The sequence below is a fragment of the Manis pentadactyla genome, chromosome 14 (assembly GCF_030020395.1).
Source record: "Manis pentadactyla isolate mManPen7 chromosome 14, mManPen7.hap1, whole genome shotgun sequence".
NCBI lineage: Eukaryota > Metazoa > Chordata > Mammalia > Pholidota > Manidae > Manis > Manis pentadactyla.
This window is the reverse complement of record NC_080032.1, coordinates 72804634-72825400: the sequence shown is the minus strand read 5'-3', so window position 1 is coordinate 72825400 and position 20767 is coordinate 72804634. Positions and strand designations below refer to the sequence as shown.

Sequence of the window (20767 nt, the reverse complement as noted above, 5' to 3'; positions counted from 1 at the left end):
GAAAGGAAGAGATGAGGCTGAGATGAGAAATAGCATCTTTTTATAAAATATCTGAGAAGCAGTTTGGGGATGATTTAAACATGCATGTTACAATACTATACAAAGTTTTATTTAACCTTCATTTAAACAGAAGCTCATTGCTTAGCAAAAAGTCCTGTATAGTTCAACAACTAAGTATTTTTCCTTGTACTAACCTTAGGGAGACGTATTTATGATTTAGAAGAGTAGGATGAATTCAGTACAATAGTTGCTTAAATGTGACATTTTTCCACTTTGTAGGTGGTAACCATTTGTAAAAACTGTGTTGTACAGTTTGTAAACCATTGATCCACTTAAGGAGCTGTACTGAAAATGGAGAGTGAGTCACCTGCTGTATTTTGTTTACTGCTTACTGTCCTTTGCTCTAGGTAGTCATGTGGCAACAGGGTAGTTAAATATTAAAATGTTATATCTTATCTGTGGGTTAGAATTCTTCTCACTGTACCTGTAATGTTTTATGATTTACTGTTTTTAGAGACCATCTAATACATCATAATCAAATTTGAATTCAACCATTTCCATTTCATTAAAGTTGATTTTAGGACATACTTTTCTGCCTTTCTACCCAGCTGGGTTACATCAGGCGCAGATAGCTCTTTATCTGTGTGCCTTTATAAAATACATTGAACTGTACTGATTTAGCATATGGCATTACTATGGTAAAATGCTGTCTAGCAGTAAAAATATATCCCATGAGACCCTGATTTCCTCTGTGGCTTTTGCTCTTTATTAGTCTGTGACACAGTTTAATTTTGGAACCTTTCCACTAAGGCTTATAGAATGTCTGTGAGTACTAACCCTCAAGACTGATTTATAAAAAGTAGATACTTGAACAATTCCTGGGGAGTAGGAATGGGGCTGTGTCAGTGGGATGGCTTTCTCTTTGTTCCAAAATGTTGTTCCATTCAGTTGAGAACTGAGTTGGCAGAAAAGTTGTACTTTATTCCTATTGTGGGAGAAAACGCCCACAGTGAATATTTTACCTCTTGTGAAAATCTGTACTCAACAACTTTTTGCTTCTGGAAGCATTTGAACTTCTTAGATAATGTTTACTTTTTATAATTCTGATCATCTTTTGGTGGTGTCAGGAAAGGTTTTTTGTTAAGGGCTGTGATCTCTCTCATGCCCTGATTTCATTTGCTTTCTCTCTCTCTCTCTCTCTCTCTCTCTCTCTCTCTCTCTCTCTCTCTCTCTCTCTCTCTCTCTCTCTCTATCCTCTTTCTTTTAGCATTATTCTATACCCAGCACAAAAGTGAAGCTTAACTCAGATCTTGTCTGAACCACCTGAAATAGTTGTTTAGAGGATGAATAGTCAGGACTTTCTGTTTGGTGAACCTGAACCCTCTTTTTTGTTTTTCCATCTTTTTAGTTTAATAAAAAAAAAACCCATAGAATAAAGAAATAAATGGTGGAAAATATACAAATCTCTCATGCAGAAGAATTCCAAATAAATTATGCAGAAACTCCCTCCTCATGAGGTAGAGCGTATAACTCTCCACCCCTTATGTGTGGACTACATATATTGACTTCCTTTCAAAGATCCCTTTATAATGGTGGTAAGGAAGCCACTTTATAGTGGAAACACCTGGCAAATGCTACATCTGTCAGTGACCAAGTTTAGGACAAACAATAAGCTATGCTAGTGGCACGGACTCTTCGTATGATGTGATGAGAGTGGCACATATCTCTGTGGCCTTCCTCTCCAAACTTATCACTCCAATCTAATCGTGAAAAAAAATCATACATAAATAAGGATACAGAGATTTCAGTTAAAATTCCTCACATCACTTGTGAAATTAGATGGAAACCTTGCTGAGAAATATTCCAAGATCTGATCCAACTACCATCTCTCCCCACACCCAACCCCTGGGTATAGTTCAGTGGTGGAGAGGGCCTGGTAAAAGAAGAAACTGGCTCCTCTCTCTCTGAATTTCATTCCCTTTCCTACCATATTTTTATTCTTGTTTGAAGATTCCAGCTAAATCAGAAGCTTACTTCCTTCTACCCATCTTTAATATGTATTAATTATAATGGAAGAAATGAAAAATGATCCAGGTAAATTTATGGGCATCACATGCTATCAATAGGGAATGAAGCACTCAAAAGACCTGATTTTGTAATTTTAGAAATTGTCTTTACAAATAATTAGCACAATACAGTAATACAAATATTTAAATATTTAACCAGTGAAAAATCAGTATTGCTCAAAGCTAGATTCAGCTCAGCTAATGTATTTTCAACGTTATAATTAAAAGTAGTTTTTAATACGTGGCATTTCTAGACCTAGTGACTTTTTTGCCCCTGCATTTTTCAGTGAATAGTATGCTTATGAAGCAATAGAGCCATTCTACAAAGTAGAGGTGTTGTCGCGATTGTAATAGCCCTTTCTGTAAAGTAAATCCTCTTCCCTTCTGAAAATTAGCATTTTTTTAGTACCTTATTTAAAGAAAAGTTGACTAAATAAATAATATCACTGAAATACTCAAAGTGTACAGAACTGAAAACTTTTGGAGAATGCACAGTGTTCAAAGAAACTAGCAGTGTAAGTAAGTGGAAAGAAAGCTGGATATAAGTCAGCCAGATCAGTTTGAATCCTGATTCTGATTATAGCTTCTTGTGTTACCACTTAAGCAAATGACTTAACTTATGTGAGGTTGTCATCTCACCTACAGAACAGAGCTAGTAACTACCGCCAAAGATTGTTCTCAGGATGGACTGAAGTGAGGTTTGTAAAATGTCATGAAATAGGGGCTCACTGAATGTCCTTTTCTTTCCTCCTATGATTACATCTAATGTGACAAACAAAAAGGACATTACTGTTCAGTCATTCATGGCAGGAGATGATTTTTAAAAGTTTCAAAATGACACCTAATGGCACCTTGTCTCTTTAGCTTAATTTCTTCATTTGTAAAATGAGAATAGAAAATAGTACTTCCTTCCACAATTAATGTGAAAATTAAATACAGTAATGGATAAAAATCCTTTAGCACAATACTTGATACAGGATAAATGGTTAATAGCCAGCAGTTGTTCTTTTTGAAACTAGCATGTTTTCTCAAATCAGTGTAGTAACAATGGTTTGAACTGATATATTGGTCATTCCCCATGTATGACACTCAAGCAGTGTGTGTGCCCTGATGATTGTCAACAAAATTAGAGCAGCAAAAATTAGAGGGAAATCCTCAAGTTATAGTAATGACATATATATGGCTCTTCTCTGTATTAAATCTTCCTGTGAAATCTATCACAATGTTGAATACATAATCATTACTAAGCTGTTTCTTTTTAGTTGCTTATTGAATTTTAGTAGCAAGTATTTTTCTTCAGCTAGCTAATAAGCCAGTAACATTTTGGATAGAACATAGACTTTTCTCCAAATTATGTCTTAACTTATAAACAGCCTGGAAGTTTTCTCACAGTTATAAAAAAAGAGAAATCAAGATAAGTATTTTAAGTGATTGCAATGTGTTGATTGAAAGGCATAAAATCATTCTCCCTACATTGATATTGGCCTTGAGAAAATAACTGTAGCTTCCATATGGCCTAGAAATTGTTACACCTTCCTAACTGTTAGCTACTGTCATCATCATTGTCACTGCTATTACTAGAGTGGCTCAATGCTCTTATTAGTTTCCTAAGTTGATTTACACACAGAAATTCTTTATTACTAAATATTAGATCAAACAACAAAGAGAAATACACACTGACATCTCCACTGACAACACTGCTTAAGATGTATTGAAAAGTAGATGACATTGCAGGAGATAGAATGAGTATGTGATGAAGGTGTAAAGCAGATCTTTTGTCTTTTTATGCTTTAAGCACAATCACTCGTAGACAGTGTCACAATGTATTGATAAAAATTAAATTTCAATGGTCTTTTCGTTAAAGCCTTAAATACTGATGAAAATCACTCCCCCCACCCCAGTCTTGGTTCTAATTTAGACCAAGAGATATGAATTGAAATTGAAATATAGATACTTCAAGATACTCTGTTAAATCCAGATAAACAAACAAACAAAAACTTAAATGAACAAGGAAAGTCTATGACATTTTCAGAGAGATCAAGTTGTTTCAAGGATGGGTCAATACACAGAGAGCTACTAACTAGCTGTATGTAGGGTAGCCAGATCGGGTAGGTGTATTTTCACACTGGGTAATGACTAGTTACTCATTCATCAGTTTGCAAATTGATATTGTGTACAAGCAAGAATAAAGAAAGAAAAGGGAATCTAAATTTTTCCTTATATATCTTTATGTATTAATAATTTTACATATATATAAAATAAATATTTATTTCTAAAACTTTCTAATACAATGATAACATGCTGTTTTAACCCTATTATAGCCTCATTTATTTCTGCTTACAGTGATATTCATACATGCTACTTACTTTCCTTTGAAAATTCAGTGTTTACATTTTTTATGTGCTTAATTTAGATCTTAAATTTAACATTTTTATCATCATAATTGCTAAAGAATGTTATTTTCTGTAGAAAATAAAAATAATAGTAACTATATAAAAAGTGTTTTCATAAGGAATCTAGTGCTCTTATTTCAGATCTGTTGGAAGCTATTAGGAAGGTTTTAGTGTACACTTCTAGAATTAAGTCGTTAATTTAGTAGAGTTTAACAGAGACTGAGTCCTTGAACTTAACCTAATATTTCAGCAAGAGTTGATAGTTCTTATAAATTATATATATAGTCTATATAGGTATAAATTGGATATATCTTTTAAAAGCCTGAAGGAAAGCAAACATACATTTGTAATGTTTCTTTTGCTAGGTGTGCTCTATGAGTGCTATATTTAAATACTTGGAAACCTCAATATTGCTACGTGAGTATCTGCGACAAGTGACACTATGGTTACCAAGTGAAAAAAAAATTATGTATGTAAAATTCAGTTTAGCAAATCAACATTTTCTATTCCCTTTTCTGATGTTCTCTTATTCTGACAGATCACTATTTTAAAAGAAAACCCAAGCCACTCATTTATTTGACTGTCATGAAGAATTAAGCATGAAAAAGATGAGGTGCTGTGGCTATCACTTTTCATTAAAACCAGCTGCTGTGGTTTTAAAATGCAGAAATGAGATAAAATCAGTACAAACCCTGGGGGTTTAATTTATACCAGCTTATTTTGAAAGAGTACTTTTCTTATTAAACTTTAAGAAACTGGTGCATCAATCTCATTTGATCCTTCACTACTAGTCCTGTGAGCTAGAAAGACTGAATTATCTCATCTTACTGATGAGAAAATTTGAGACGGAGGGATAATTGACTTGCATAGACTTGTTAGTGCCAGAAATGGGGTTAAGTTCCAGACTTCTAACTGTGAATGCCTGTGTTCTAACCATTAGGTCTAGATCCATAATTTTATTCCAGACCTCTGTCCTGGCCCAGATTCTGGAATGTAACAGCGATGTGCTCTGTCTGGAATGTAACAGCGATGTGCTCTGTCTAGGCTTATGAGGGCCAGTTGTGAAATATTTAAGACTTCTGTAAACTCTATAAAACTGTTGATAGCTTGAAATGGGACGTGGTGGGAATATTTATGCCATGGAAATCAGTAAGCACTACAGAGTTTTATTTTTCCCCAGAGAATGGGCTTACCTGTATGCCACTGATTGTATGTAAGTATAAATTGAAGAAGGAAAACAATAAAACAACATTAAAAACAGAATATAACAATGTAATATAAGTGTAGTATAATTTTATAAATACAATTATCTAAGGTAGAGGTCAATATTTCTTTGTTCCTTAATTTAGAAATTTGCTTCAAAGCTGTGAATAAATATGGACAAGACTATTGGGAAAGCTTGAATTAAGCTTGAGTGTTTTGAGAACCTTTACAAATCCAGCCATTCTTTAAGAACTAGGTCAAGTCCCGGCCCTTCCAAAAATTATGGCAATCAACATGGCTTTTCCCTTCTCTGAACCTCTAGTGGATTTAAAATTGAGTCACTTATATTTGGATTTATTTACTGTGTACTTCATATGAATCAATTTTGTTTCCTGAAGAATACAGTGACCTTTTTGAAGAGCGGGACACGGACTACCCTTCTGTCTTTCTTTTCTGAATAAATATCTAATGAATTCCTATCCTATGCCTGGTAGTGTTCTTACTGCTTGAGAAATGGCTGTCATGAAACAAGTCTCTGCCCTTGTGGAGTTTACAGAATGCTGAAGAGTCAGGCATATATTTAAACAAATGAAAAATTGTGCTGTGGTAAATACTCTGGAAATTTTTTATAGTGCTAAGAGTATCTGATAGTGGGATTTCATCAATTTAAAGGAGGTTTGTTTTTTCCTCTTGGCCAGAGCTGGGACTCTGTCTGTTTTGTTCACCTACGCAGTCCCAGGATCTATCATAGTACCTGACAGAGTAGTTACTCAGTGGTTGTTAATGTGTCCACCTTCATCCCTGCCACCTTTGTCTGGGGTATGTTCTACCTACTTACCAGTCATTGAGAAGACATAGTAATACAGTATGTATGAAGCTCAGAAAAATAAGACAAGATCCAAAATTGTTTAGTGCCACAGGAACTCAGGGAGAACCAAGTATCCAGGAGTGAATAGAAATAAGTCAGGTGTAAAAATGTTGTCTCAGAGAAAAAATAAAGAAAAGGCCATTGGATTTAGCAATAAGGAAGTTTTACTTATTCATCTTGTATGAAAGAATGTGTGGTGAAACATTAAAGTGGTTTCTAAAGTTAAATAATATCTGATGTTAAGAGAAATGTGTAAATGAATACCTTCTTGAAAAAAAGGTGGGTCCAAGTGTGTACGTAAGGATGTTGTTAAATGTGCTTTGAAGGACAGAAGGAAGGAAAGAAGAGAAAGCTAGACTCAGGAACAAAGAGTGGAGGAGACAGTACTGTTAAATGGTTATCTTTCAAAGGAAGGCTCTGGTTAATATTTTGTCCTTTTCTGTATTTTGTCCTTGTCTATGTCTCTCAAGTTTTTTAATGTAATGAGCCTATATTACTTTCATAATGGACCAATAAACCAAGTAACATTTTATAAAACTGACAATTGATGATGACTGGGCAGAATATAGAATTATGCCTATATACTTAGAAGATTTAGAATTCTATTTTAGATTTTTCTTTTACCCTTCTAAATTTGCTTACATATTTAGTATGTTAATGTTAAAGATCAGTTGGATCTTTGTTAATATGTTTATCTGTACTCATGGTATGTGAGTTCTGTAAGGGTGGAGATCTTTGGATTTCTAACGTCATCCTGGCAGTGACACATATTTGTTGAATGAGCAATGTTTGAAACTGAGATATCTTGACTGTTTTATTGCCTTTAATCTATGTATCTTTTTTTTTTTTTTTTTTAGAATATAGGAGTGAAAGCCACAATGAATGGACATATTTCTAATCATCCTAGTGGTTTGGGAGTGTATCCATCTCAAATAAAGTAAGTTGGAAGGTTTATATTTAATTTGTTTTGGTTTAAACTGATTTATATTTCTAATGAAAAGATTAGCTTCACTTATTCATGTAGTTCATTCTTCATGGATATATAATTTCTCTGTAACAGTAAGATATATTCTTATTAAGAAGCATAAGATTTTATGATAGAAAAAGATGGTTAAGTAATGTCAGCTGCAGAGATAATGATCTAATAGAAGATATTTCATGTTCTGGTATTTTTATGTATTATTGCTTTTTTTTTTAAAATATTTTTTATTAAGGTATCATTGATATATAATCTTATGCTCAGGTTTCACATGAGCAACATTGTGGTTACTATATTCCCCCCTAATATCAAGTCCCCACCACATACCCCATTTACAGTCACTGTCCATCAGCACAGTAAGATGCTATAGTCACTACTTGTCTTTTCTTGCTGACTTCCTTCCCCTTGCACCCCCCCATATTATGTGTGCTAATCATAATACCCCTTAATTCCCTTGTCCCTCCCTTCCCACCCTCCCACCCCACCTAACCCCTTTCCCTTTGGTAACCACTAGTCCATTTTTGGGTTCTGTCAGTCTGCTGCTGTTTTGTTCTTTCAGTTTTTGCTTTGTTGTTATACTCCACAGATGAGTATAATCATTTGGTACTTGTCTTTCCCTGCCTGGCTTATTTCACTGAGCATAATACCCTCTAGCTCCATCCATGTTGTTGCAAATGGATTTGTTTTCTTCTTATGGCTGAATAATATTCCGTTGTGTATATGTACCACATCTTCTTTATCCATTCATCTACTGATGGACACTTAGGTTGTTTCCATTTCTTGGCTATTGTACAAATTGCTGTGATAAACATAGAGGTGCATATATCTTTTTGAATATGTGATCCTGTTTTCTTAGGGTAAATTCCTAGAAGTGGAATTCCTGGGTCAAATTGTATTTCTATTTTTACTTTTTTGAGGAACCTCCATATTGCTTTCCATAATAGTTGAACTAATTTACATTCCCACCAGCAGTGTAGGAGGGCTCCCCCTACTCCACATCGTTGCCAGCATTTGTTGTTCCTTGTCTTTAGGATGTTGGCCATTCTAACTGGTGTGAGGTGATATCTCATTGTGGTTTTAATTTGCATTTCCCTGATAATTAGCGATGTGGACATCTTTTCATGTGCCTTTGACCATCTGAATTTCTTCTTTGGAGAAGAGTCTGATCAGATCCTCTGCCCATTTTTTAATTGGGTTATTTGCTTTTTGGGTGTTGAGGCATGTGAGTTCTTTATGTATTTTGGATTTCAACCCCTTATTGGATATGTCATTTATGAATATATTCTCCCATACTGTAGGATGAGTTTTTGTTCTACTGATGGTGTCCTTTGCTGTCCATATATATATATATATATATATATATATATATATATATATATATATATATGTCATATATGTGTGGGTTTATATCTGGGCTCTCTATTCTGTGCCATTGATGTACAGGTCTGTTCTTGTGCTAGTACCAAATTGTCTTGATTACCGTGGCTTTGTAGTAGAGCTTGAAGTTAGAGCATAATCCCCCCAGGTTTATTCTTCCTTCTCAGGATTGCTTTGGGTATTCAGGGTCTTTTGTGGTTCCATATCAATTTTAGAACTATTTGTTCTAGTTCGTTGAAGAATGCTGTTGGTGTTTTAATAGGGATTGCATTGAATCTGTAGATTGCTTTAGGCAGAATGGCTATTTTGACAATATGAATTCTTCCTACCTAAGATCATGGGATTTATTTCCATTTATTAGTGTCCTCTTTAATTTCTTTTAGGAGTGTCTTGTAGTTTCCAGGTGTAGGTCTTTCACTTCCTTGGTTAGGTTTATTCCTAGGTATTTTATTCTTTTTGATGTAATTGTTTTCCTGATTTCTCTTTCTGCTAGTTCATCGTTAGTGTATAGGAATGCAACAGATTTCTGTGTATTAATTTTGTATCTTGCAACTTTGCTGAATTCCAATATTAGTTCTAGTAGTTTTGGAGTGGATTCTTTAGTGTTTTTTACATACGCTATCATGTCATCTGCAAACAGTGACAGTTTAACTTCTTCCTTACCAATCTGGATGCCTTTTATTTCTCTGTGTTGTCTGATTGCCTTGGCTAGGACCTCCAGAACTATGTTGAATAAAAGTGGGGAGAGTGGGCATTCTTGTCTTCTTCCTGATCTTAGAGGAAAAGCTTTCAGCTTTTCACTGTTAAGTATGATGTTGGCTGTGGGTTTGTTGTATATGGCCTTTATTATGTTGAAGTACTTGCCTTCTATATCCATTTTGTTGAGAGTTTTTATCATGAATGGGTCTTGAATTTTGTCAAATGCTTTTTCAGCATTTATGGAAATGATCATATGATTTTTGTCCTTTTTATTGATGTAGTGGATGATGTGGATGGATTTTTGATGTATTATTACTTTTCATAGTTGAATATATGCTTTACTTTAGAGCTCTCAGTTTCTCAGAGCATTAGCTTACTGTTATTCATAAAATATTGGCATTTGAGGAGAGTTAAATGTCATCCAGTCCAGTGTACCAAGATATTCACCATTATGTGAAACAAACAAAAGGTCCAAACAAAAAAACAATCCCTGTGGTTCCAGGTATAACTTGAAATCACAACCCTGACTTCAGTGGCTGTTGCCTTCTGCATTGTGGCTAATATTATAAATATATATATATTTTTTGTAGATAATTATTTTTTATTGAAGGGTAGTTGACACACAGTATTACATTACATTAGTTTCAGGTGTACAACATAGTGATTCAACATTTATATACATGACAATTCTAGGTACCAGCTATCACCATACCAAGCTGTTACAATATCTTGACTATAGTCCTTATGCCATACATTACATCCCGGTTACTTATTTATTTTACCATTGGAAGAGTGTACTTTTTTTTTTTTTTTTTTTGTGAGGGCATCTCTCATATTTATTGATCAAATGGTTGTTAACAACAATAAAATTCTGTTAATATTATAAATATTTTATACTGGCCAGTCTGGTATATAGTTCACTGGTCATTTTTCAGAACAAGTTATTCACATTGAAGAGTTATGCTTCACCTTTTCTTTTTACAAAGATGATTGCAAAACTCATTAATGTTGGTCAGTAACAGATACCAGGGGAGGATGTCAGGTGTGATCCTTACCTCGTCTACCAGTTATTCAAGCCAGAAAGCTTGGCCAAACCCTCAATGTTTTGCCCTTTTCTTACAACAAATATGCATTTAATCCTGAATGTATAACAATTTCTTCTAGTAAGGAACTCTTGTTTCTATCCCTTCCTTCTACACTTTCTGTTTTGGCTCTATTTATGGTCTTTACGTCCTACCATAAGTTTTGTAGCACCTTTCTATCTGGTTACCTTGCAATTAGTTCTTGGAGTATCTTGTTTAAAATTTTTTTGATCATGTCACTTACCTGTATAAAAATATTTACTTTATCTATATGATAAATATTTATTCCTAAGCCCCTTATTTGCCTTCTGTACTTCTTGAGCCATTCCTCTCTTCTAGGTGTGACTAATAGGTGCATTTTCCCCTACTTAAAACACTCCTATTTAAAAGAGTAGAGCTCTTTTCTCTTCCTTCAGATTCTGCTTAAATGCCAGGTTGGCAGCAAAGTCTTGGGCATCCTGATAAAAATTTACTCCTTTTTTTTCCTTTCATGTTATACCTATTAGTTTTAAACATTGTATTGTAACTATGTTACTTGCTTTATTAACAGTAGCCTGTCTCCACCTCCATACACCTTACTCTTCTAGGTTTTAGGGCTTCATAAATGACAAAATTGAAAAATTGAAATAATATGTTTACCTCATATAACATATTAGCAGGTGGCTAGAAATAGGGTAAAATTAATGATAACTTTATTTAATGGTCCAATATAATGATAAAGTGTTATTTTGAACTATTTATGAAAATAGTATCTATTATATTATGGCTTGAATCTGAAAGCTTTGTACATGGATTTCTGCTAACAATTCAATTCAGTGTGGCACACTTAAACTTTTCCAAGATAGTTTCAGCCTTTTTGAATGTCCTTGGCTATGGTTCTGATGTGGTATTGAGAGGAAGCTGTGATTTGCACCAATCTCGATCCACATTAGAGTAGTGTAGTGTATATTCTGTTTCTTGATGAGAGTAGGATCTGGCTCATTTTGACAAACCCAGTAAGTATTAACTCAATATGTTTTTTAAAAACACGCGGTGATTGTGGTACATTGGAATTTTTATTTATAGTTTCAAATTTTTATTGCATACTTTGGACTTTAACCCAGCACAATGGCTATTTTTTATTACAGTGGCTATGGATCATCACCCACCTTTTCTCAGATGGACAGAGAACACAGTTCAAAAACAAGTGCAAAGGCCCTTTATGGTATGCTTTTTTGTTCGATGGGATATAATTCTATTTCTAACCACTTTTTCTAAATTATGTTTTCATCGTTTGAACCCACACATTGTTTATACTCTTATGAGTGAAGTAGTGATAGAGTGATAGATATGTAAGGATTATTTTTAAAAGAGATTTTACAAAAGTTACCAAAACTGTGACCTCTGCTTGCTATCTTGCAAGTTAAGAGTATGGCTGAAATGCATTACAGTACTTTCTAAGAAGTCTTTTACACAGCACCAATGCCTTAGGTGGATTTTCTCATCTAAATACACAAATAATTACTTCTAACATATCACAAAATGTTTGTTGATCTGATCCAGTTGATAGTGGGCTGACAGTTGATGGGACTTCATCCTTATAGCTTTCAAATTTTGGGGGTAGTGTTATAACATGACTAACAGCCCTTATGTTATTTCTTTCACACTGCAAAATAAGCAGTTTTTCTCCCTGAGTCTTCTCTAACTTCCATTTCCCCTCTAGATCATCTAATGTATAGAAAGATTTCTTTTTAGACTTCAAATATAAAATAGAAGTCATTCTTAAAGAGAAGTTGAGGACTCCAAAAATATACTACGTATGTTATCAAGGTGTTTGTTTTTACACGGCCTGTATGCCTTTTACTATTGTATGATAATAAAGAATCAGAATAGTATTGTGGTTAGGAGCAAAGACTCGGGAACCAGACTTCTGGGTCCAAATCCATTTCTACCATGTATTAGCAGGGTGTTCTTGAGTAGATTACCTGTCTGTACCTCACTGTGTGTATCTGTATAATGAAGATACTCAGGGTTGATACAAGAAGTAAATAAGTTAGTATATGTAAAGTATGTAAAGTGCTTATAACAGTGCCTGGCAAGCAGAAAGCACTGTATATATTTCCTATTGTTGACATGATAGTTATTATCATCTACTACAGGAACCAACAGCATTTTCTAAATTTGAAATTCTTTTCTTTTTATATTATCTAGGTCTATAAAGTCTTGGCTGTGATAAGAATGAACAATTTGAAGGTTTTCTGATTCTTTTTCTGCCTATATATTCAGTGACCAGGCTTTAGGACTCAAATTGTACATTCATAAAGTGGATTTTATGCCATACATGGATGTATTTCATGGCCTTGTCAATCTGATTAATGTTGGTTTCAATTTTCTTCAGTACTATATTGTGACATCCTTACCATGTCCTAGTAGTTGTAGATTGTAGATCAAGAGACTATACTCAATAAGTACTTATTTTGTGATTAATATGTGCTCAGAATAGGGCCAATAATATATAGTCCTTGACCTCAGGGGACTTGCAATCTAGAGAATAACTTGAAGAAACTGAAAAAAGGGATTTTTTTCCCAAAACAATCAATTCCTTCCATTTTTCATTTCTATACAGATACTTACTGTTTCTGTGCACTGGGCCATGAACTTCATAGTCTCTCTTTCTGTGTCCTTTCATTAATTTCAAAGATGAATGAGATGGTCATTACTTACACACTGTTTTGGAGAGGTAGACTAGCAAATACACTGTTATAAAAAAGAGCTAAATAAGTTTGAACGGCAATGGGTATGAGGTGCAGTGGGGATGGTCCGCTCTTCTATGTGGGTGAAGCAGGTAGTCAGGAGGGATTTCTTAGAGGAGTTGAGCCTTGAGCTGAACTGTGAAATGTAACTAGTGTTCTCTAGCGCTGGCAGGTGCTCTAAACACCCTTTTTAAACTAGACTATGGTCTGTGAAGGTGGGCCATATTTACTTTAAATGTTAACTTTAAGATCCCCTAAATTTAGCACAGTGGCTAATGTATAATTTGTACTCAGTAAATACAGAATGAATATAATGAATTAATGAACTGCAAACAGTTCAGTGCTAACTGGAAGGCGCATGATGGTGCATTGTGATATAAGATTGGGAAAATAAACGTGGACCACATTAGGAAGAACAATACTAAGCAATTTGGATATTGGGAATAAATGGCCATTGAAATATTTTAATCAGGAGAGTAATAGGTCTTTTTTATCTTGGATTATTCTAGTAGCAATAGTGATGATGGATTTAATGAATATGGATGGAATTGGTAAGTCAGAGATATAAAAATTACAGGTAAATCAGACATTAAGTAATAGCTTTAAGACTTTTGTTAAGGAGAAAATAATTAATCATCTCACAAACATCATAGATCCAAAAGTCCATTTCAAGGAGCTAAGAAAAGAAATAAGGGATAACAAAGCAGGACTCACCTGCAGATTTTAATGTTTGTTTTGTGTTAGGAGCAACTTAATAAAATCATAGAACCAAGGATTGAAAATCTTTAGCTTTTAAGCAGTAAATTTTTATCTCCCCCTTTTTACATGTAAAGTATGCTGAAGCTCCCTTTTAAGGTGAAGTGATTTGTCAAAGTCACATAACTTTGAAAACCTTGATTGTGAGAAAATATGACAATTTTATGTGGCGTGATGAAAATGAACAGTATATAGGTAAAAGAGAAGATGTAAAGAGAGGCATAGAAAGGCAAATCCAAGGGGCATATTTAAGGGGGAAAGAAGATGTAGCAAATGTGTTGGCTCAGAAGTAAGAGGGTTTTAAATTCCTGGAAGTTGTAGATACTGTTTCGTTACTCTTTGCATTTAATGTACCCCTCCTTCCCAGCACACACCATACACAACACACACACACACACACACACACAATGCCTTCTCTCTGAGAGGCTCTCAGGAAATGCCTGTGGAATGAATGGGTAGATAGGTGAATGACAGGAGAGAAATATATTCAGGATTTGAACAAACCTTTGCAGTAAACAAATCCTAGTTTAATTTCAAACTATATTTAGTTAGCATTGGGGGGGTTTAACTTCCCAGACTGCATAGTTTTTTTTTTTTTTTTTGTACCTAGATAATTAGTAAAGATTTGTAATGTAGTTTATTGTGTCACAGTATACGCATTTTCTTTAAAATTCTTTCACAGTGGCCAAACCAGTTGAACAAATCTTTCAAGAATTAATTTGCCTTAATGGGTGGTACATGAACTTCTTTGGGTGTGAGGATACTATTTAGTGCACTGGACCATGAGTTTTCATTAATTGCCACTGTTTTTTGTATACTAACCTCAAGCTAGTTTCATGCAGCTTGCCTTTTTCATAAGAACACTTTTCAGGTCTGACATGTGCCACCCAGATTGTTTTAATTGTGTGTTCAGAGAGAAGCAGAGGCCAAGTGATCTGCTGCGGAATCATGGGCACTTCACCAAAGGGCCGGCATTTTGAGCCAGTGATTTAACCTATCGTCCCCAGCTTCCTCATCTATTAAATAGAAATTATAATAAAATTGCAGTAAGTTTATATGAGAAAATAGTAGTAATGAACCCATCATGGCAGTGTGGAGGAGTATAGGAGAGTCACTTTCTACTGGGCCCTCAGATTAATTTAGGCCCTTAAAGTGAATATTCGGATGTTACCTCCAAATGACGTTACATATCTAATTACTGTGCTACATCGACAAGGCCAAGTGGTAATCATCATCATATATTTTTAAGCTTATGTTCTAGATATCACTAGAATTTAAAACAAATCCTGTAAATGTGGGCTACACATTACAACAAATTGGCTTCCTTTGGATACGTATTAATATAATTTATTCAAGGAAAATAGTTAAAATATGCTGCAGTTTTAATAACCCTATTTTATCACTTACTCATTATCATATAATAAATTTCAAAGCTAGCATGTGAGAGGCTCTGCATCACTAACATCCCTGATAACATAAATAAGTAGGCAATAAATATTAATTTCTTTCTCTTCCACTTATCTCATGACAGCAACATTTCATTTGGCTGCTGTTATCAGAAAGGTGAAAATTTTATATATATATTTTTTGGCTAGACTACTTGTCAAAGTCTTTCAAGCATGAAAATATAAAATAATTTTTAAGTGAAATACTTGTAAAATATATTAAACATCCCCTTTCATCAGGGAGAGGCCCCTATAATCTCTTGTCCATTACTCAGAGGACCACTCAGTACACAGTAGCTTGTGTACTGTGATGTGCTCAGAGGCTGCGTTCCTTACCTCTACACCACATCACTATGGATCTTTTCCCTTGTGAAATTTGAGGCTTCTTTGCCCATTTGCCTGGGTCCCAAGTCTGTCACTTTTCCGTTTATTAACATGCCTGCTTCTAGCATTACTTCTGATGTGTGTGGGCTCATAAACTAAATAGAATGAATCTTGTTAGTAAATAGGTCCTGAGTGAGGAGTTGAGAATCCTTCCCATTAGAACCTGTGTATTGAAATGTGCCTATTTTAATGTATAAACATTGTGACATGTCTGCCCCTCAGAGGATTTATTTTGTTTAAGTAGGGGTTCTTCACTTGTTCTGAGTGGTGGAACTACCTAGTTCCTTTTAAGTTAGATATTGCTGAATTTGGAATATGACCATTTACCAGGAATAATCAGCTGTTTAAAGTTATTCTATTTTCAGAAACACTCAAGTTTCACAGAATCACCAGTTAGTGATAGTCTGTTGTTATTACCAGCATGTATACAAACTTTGAGATTTGTATTGTTGGGAAGCCACATAGTAATGGATAGATATGATAGAGAAGCACTCTCTCAAATTTGAACTTCTTTGTTATGTTAGCCAGCAAGAAAATATATTTGTGTTTTTATAGCTTTTCTTTTTTCTTCTCAGAGAGGTACTGGTAAGAACTGAATATAAATAATCTATGAAACTGAACAATTTCTATATAATTAACTTATCTATAAACTTTCCTGTCTTTTTACACTGTGCTTGACTCAGCTTTCTCATAGCAGTATTCCTGAATATACTACTTTTCTTAATAGATAACTACCCCACGTATTTTTTCCTTTTTGTGCTCACCGTCTATTTCTGTCCCTTTTTATCTCCTGATCTTGGTTTGGAGCTGCCCCCTGTTTAATTGTCATAATTAAAACTTAATCAATCTCTTACTCATTCAAATAGCACTCAAGAGTTAAAACCCATTTCTTTTTTCATTATCCTCATATTTACAATGTATGTTTTACTTGGAGAACATATTTAAATTTTTTTTTAGAACAAAATGGTTTTTTTTGAAATTCTAAAGAAGTAAATGGCCCATGACTATATATTCTCAGGAAGCTAGGCAGCATTAGGGTCAAAATTCATCTTCACAGAGTATTCCAGCACAGGCCACTCAAAACGACAGACGGGCGATTTTCCCACCTTATCTGAAAACTGTAAAGCTTCTTTTCTCTTTGTGGGATAAGCTGTCTTAATGGTTTGTTGAACAGACTAGTAAAATTAGTTCCTAAATAGTGCAGTTTTGTAAAAATGACTTTGTTTTTAAAAAACAGTATCTTGGTTCAGATAACTGATTTGTCAAACTGATGGCAGTTGCCTAGATAATCAGAGCTTATGATTATGACTTAATGTGAGTCACTGATACCCCTTAAGCATCTCTCTTCTGTGGAAATTATACACCAAAATAGTGGGAAAGCAACTCTCCTTTACTGTGGTTGAAAGTTTTCTTACTTGTAAATGGTAGGAGCTATAGCTCCTTATTTTTTTTAGAGAGAGAAATACTCAGCAGCTGCTTTTATGTTACATTTTTTTCTTTTTAATCATCAAATTCTTACATTTTCAGCTGCACTTGAATTTCAGAGAAGGAGAAAATCAAATTTTCTGAATATTATTAGCTCTTAGAAATCTTGTACTATTCTGCATACACAGCAATACAAAGGGAACTCAGTTTAAATACTGAGACCTGCATATTGTAAGAGTTGTCCTTGTACTAACTGAAGAGTTAAACCTGCATTTTTTTTTTTTTATTAAGACTTGCAGTTTCAGGCTCACAGCAAAATTGAAGGAACATGCAGAGATTGCCTATAAGCCTTCCTGCATATTCATAGCTCCCCCACTATCCACTTCTCCCACCAGAAGGGTACATTTGTTATACTTGATGGGTCCACATTGATACATCATAATTACCCAAATGCATTGAAACTTAAATTTAGTTCCTAATCTGGAAGTTGACTCTCAGTTGTTACAGCAGCATACCAACAAAGTTAAGTAAAGAATTTTCACCATAATTTACTGACTTCACCTAATTTCATCTCTTTGGGTTTGTATATTTTGGTCTATGGGATGAAATCTATTAGAAAAAATAAACAAAACCAGTGGTGCTACAATCAAGTAATGTTTATTCCTACCTCTAATTTCAGATAAAGAGAGACAGGGAACAGAGACTAAGGCTTATTTTTATATTAGGAGCTAAGCAGTTTATAATCTGAGAAACCCAAAACTCTACTGCCAGATTTATTTTTATTATTGACCATGATTTACATTGTTAATTTGGAAAGAAAAAATTTTCAACCTAAGGAGATTCCATGTAGTAGATAAGATGGCATTTTCACAGATCTTGGAACAGTGTTTTTTCAACCTTGGCTGCACACTGGGGCTGCCTGGGAAGCTCCTAGGCACACTGCACCCGAGGCCAATCACATTAGCATCTCTAAGGAAGGGACCCATGGCAGTATTTTTTAAAGTTCATTCTAATGTGCAGCCAAAGTTAAGAATCTTTGTTAAGAGAGTGAGTGTCAGTAGAGGCTTTTTATTGAACATCATTGAGACTTTAGGCTTTTCACAATTTTAAGGATTTTGGTGAGATTTTCAGTTTAGGAGCATAATTACTACTTATAGCTATACTTCAGAGTACACATAATTTTTATAAAAATGTACATTTAAAAATTTCCTTTTGGGAAACCTTTTAAAATTTCCTACTAAAATGTTAATATTAACCTTTATTTATTCATTGACTTAAATCACAGAATTACTGGTTCATCTATAAATCTTTTTCATGGCATTTATACACTTTTAGGATTTTTAAAAGGAAATTTCTATACTATCAGTATTTTTCAGTTTCTATAAAGTATATTTCTGTGGGATTGAGAAGCTATGTGTTAGGAAATTAGGGGAACAACTTCTTACTATTTCATAATGGGAATCTTTAATTATGAAACATACAGTTGCCCTTCAGTTGTGTTTGTCAGTTGCTTATCTGAAAGACCCAGTCAGGCGGTTGAGCATCCTGGGGTCGCCCTGTCATAACTGAATCACCATGGCAGCCCCTGCCGCTTCCTTGGCTATTCTCATGTCAGACCACAGGAGAAAGGATTGCCTTCATGTTCCGAGTCTGCCAAAGAGAGTTGTGGTTAGAATATGATAAACCAAGGATTCTAAAATAGTCATCATTTCTAAAAGTGCTTTTGTGAGATATGTCCCTGGTTATTGTATTTCAGAAGTTATAATGGTCTTTCCCAGGGATTTTTATCCATTTGTTAATATCTCACATTGATTAACTCTCAGCTAATAATCAGAAACAACATAATTCTTCACTTTTTAAAATATGTAGAATACAGTCATGTACATGAAAGTTTATATTTTGTCATAGTGGAATAGAAAACTTAAGATGCAACGAGACCTTTCTTTTTGACCACGTTATTTTGGTAGGAACAGATGGATCATACTTCTTCAGGACATCATCCAAACAAAAAAAAAAAGGTAGCAGATATTGAAGTTTGCAGTGTATCTGTTTTTATTAAGTAATGTCAGTGCTGCAAAAGCAAAAATAGAATATATTGCAGTAATATCAGAGTTGATGTAAATGAGGCATACAGATATTTTCATGTAAGTTATAAATTATATGTAAATGAAAATTATTGTCATATATTATGCATTCTGGAACAAAATTTATCAAAATTTAAAAACTATTAACATTCTGACTCTGTATATCAGTATATGGGCTTTATATTTTTATACTTGATTTGATTTCATGTTCAGCAGAACTTTTCAACTTTTGCTGTTGTAGGAAGATCTCAAAGTTTCTGTGTTGACTGAAAGGAACATGTTTATACTTGAAAAAAAAATTGGGTATCAGGAAAGTAAGGTGTGTGTGTGTGTGTGTGTGTGTGTGTGTGAATATTAGTATGTAGGGGTCTTGAGTATTGATATTGTTTAACTCTTTTATTTTACAATAAGGGTGCTGAGGCCCAAATTTAGCGTCCTACTTAGTGACAGAGCCAAAGCTAGAATAAAAAATCTCCTGATTCCCATGTAGAATTCTGGTTCATCATAGCATTCTGCTTCAGAAAAAAATAGGACAACTCTGAATTTACAAATAAGTGAGTTACTTGATTAGAAAGTAACAAATGGAAGTGTTGCCTCCACATATTTTTATATTTTATTTTGGTTTTGCAGCATTTTACAAAAGAAAAATGTTTATTTTTGTTTTTTAAACAGTTTGGTACAGTAACTTTCTACCTAACTTTCTTCTTTTTTCCTAACAGCTTATATCTACAATTCTGAGTATCATATTTGTGTGTTCTGTAGATGTGTGAAACCTGTTAGTTTATTGGGAATCAGTATGATTGCATTGTGTTCTGAATCTCCTCTAACACTCTCCACAGTTTGAGTGTTGTGAAAGGAGATGATCCTTGTGGTGTCTATTATTTTAATAATGTAGTTTAAATCATATAAAACAGTATTTATAACAGTATTTCAAATTCTAGTTTGTTTACAGTACATCAAAAGATGAAATTTATAAACCAGTTTTTATCATTTTGCCAAACAGTAAGTCCCTGATTAATAAAACCCTAGGCTAAATAATATTTTTTCCTACAACATTAACAATCTTGTTAACTTTGGGATTCTTAAAATTCATATCATGAAAAATTGTTCTTGGATATCATTTAAGCTTTCTGATGGCTTTTTCATTTAATGTGAATACTGAGTGTTTTCAGATAACACGACACAATGGTGACTTGTCAACTACTGTATTTATATGTGAGCTAGACTAGTTCTAGAGATGGCCGCAAGATACTGATACATGAACTTCAGCTTAT

At 34.1% G+C, this 20767-nt stretch overlaps 1 protein-coding gene across 5 annotated transcripts in view; it reads left to right on the top strand.

The window, feature by feature from the left end:
• EPS8 (epidermal growth factor receptor pathway substrate 8) overlaps positions 1 to 20767 on the top strand; it is a 183301-nt gene that overhangs the window by 105862 nt on the left and 56672 nt on the right. For 2 of the 5 annotated variants that reach the window (XM_036908960.2, XM_036908969.2), the window contains 2 exons: positions 7388 to 7467; positions 11795 to 11871. In XM_036908960.2, coding sequence (XP_036764855.2) covers positions 7409 to 7467; positions 11795 to 11871 — 136 coding nt within the window. In that variant the 5' untranslated portion in view covers positions 7388 to 7408. Of the gene's footprint in view, positions 1 to 4853; positions 4877 to 6742; positions 6951 to 7387; positions 7468 to 11794; positions 11872 to 20767 lie in introns of those variants that run through there. The other 3 variants (XM_057491987.1, XM_057491986.1, XM_036908942.2) reach the window with 3 other exon arrangements.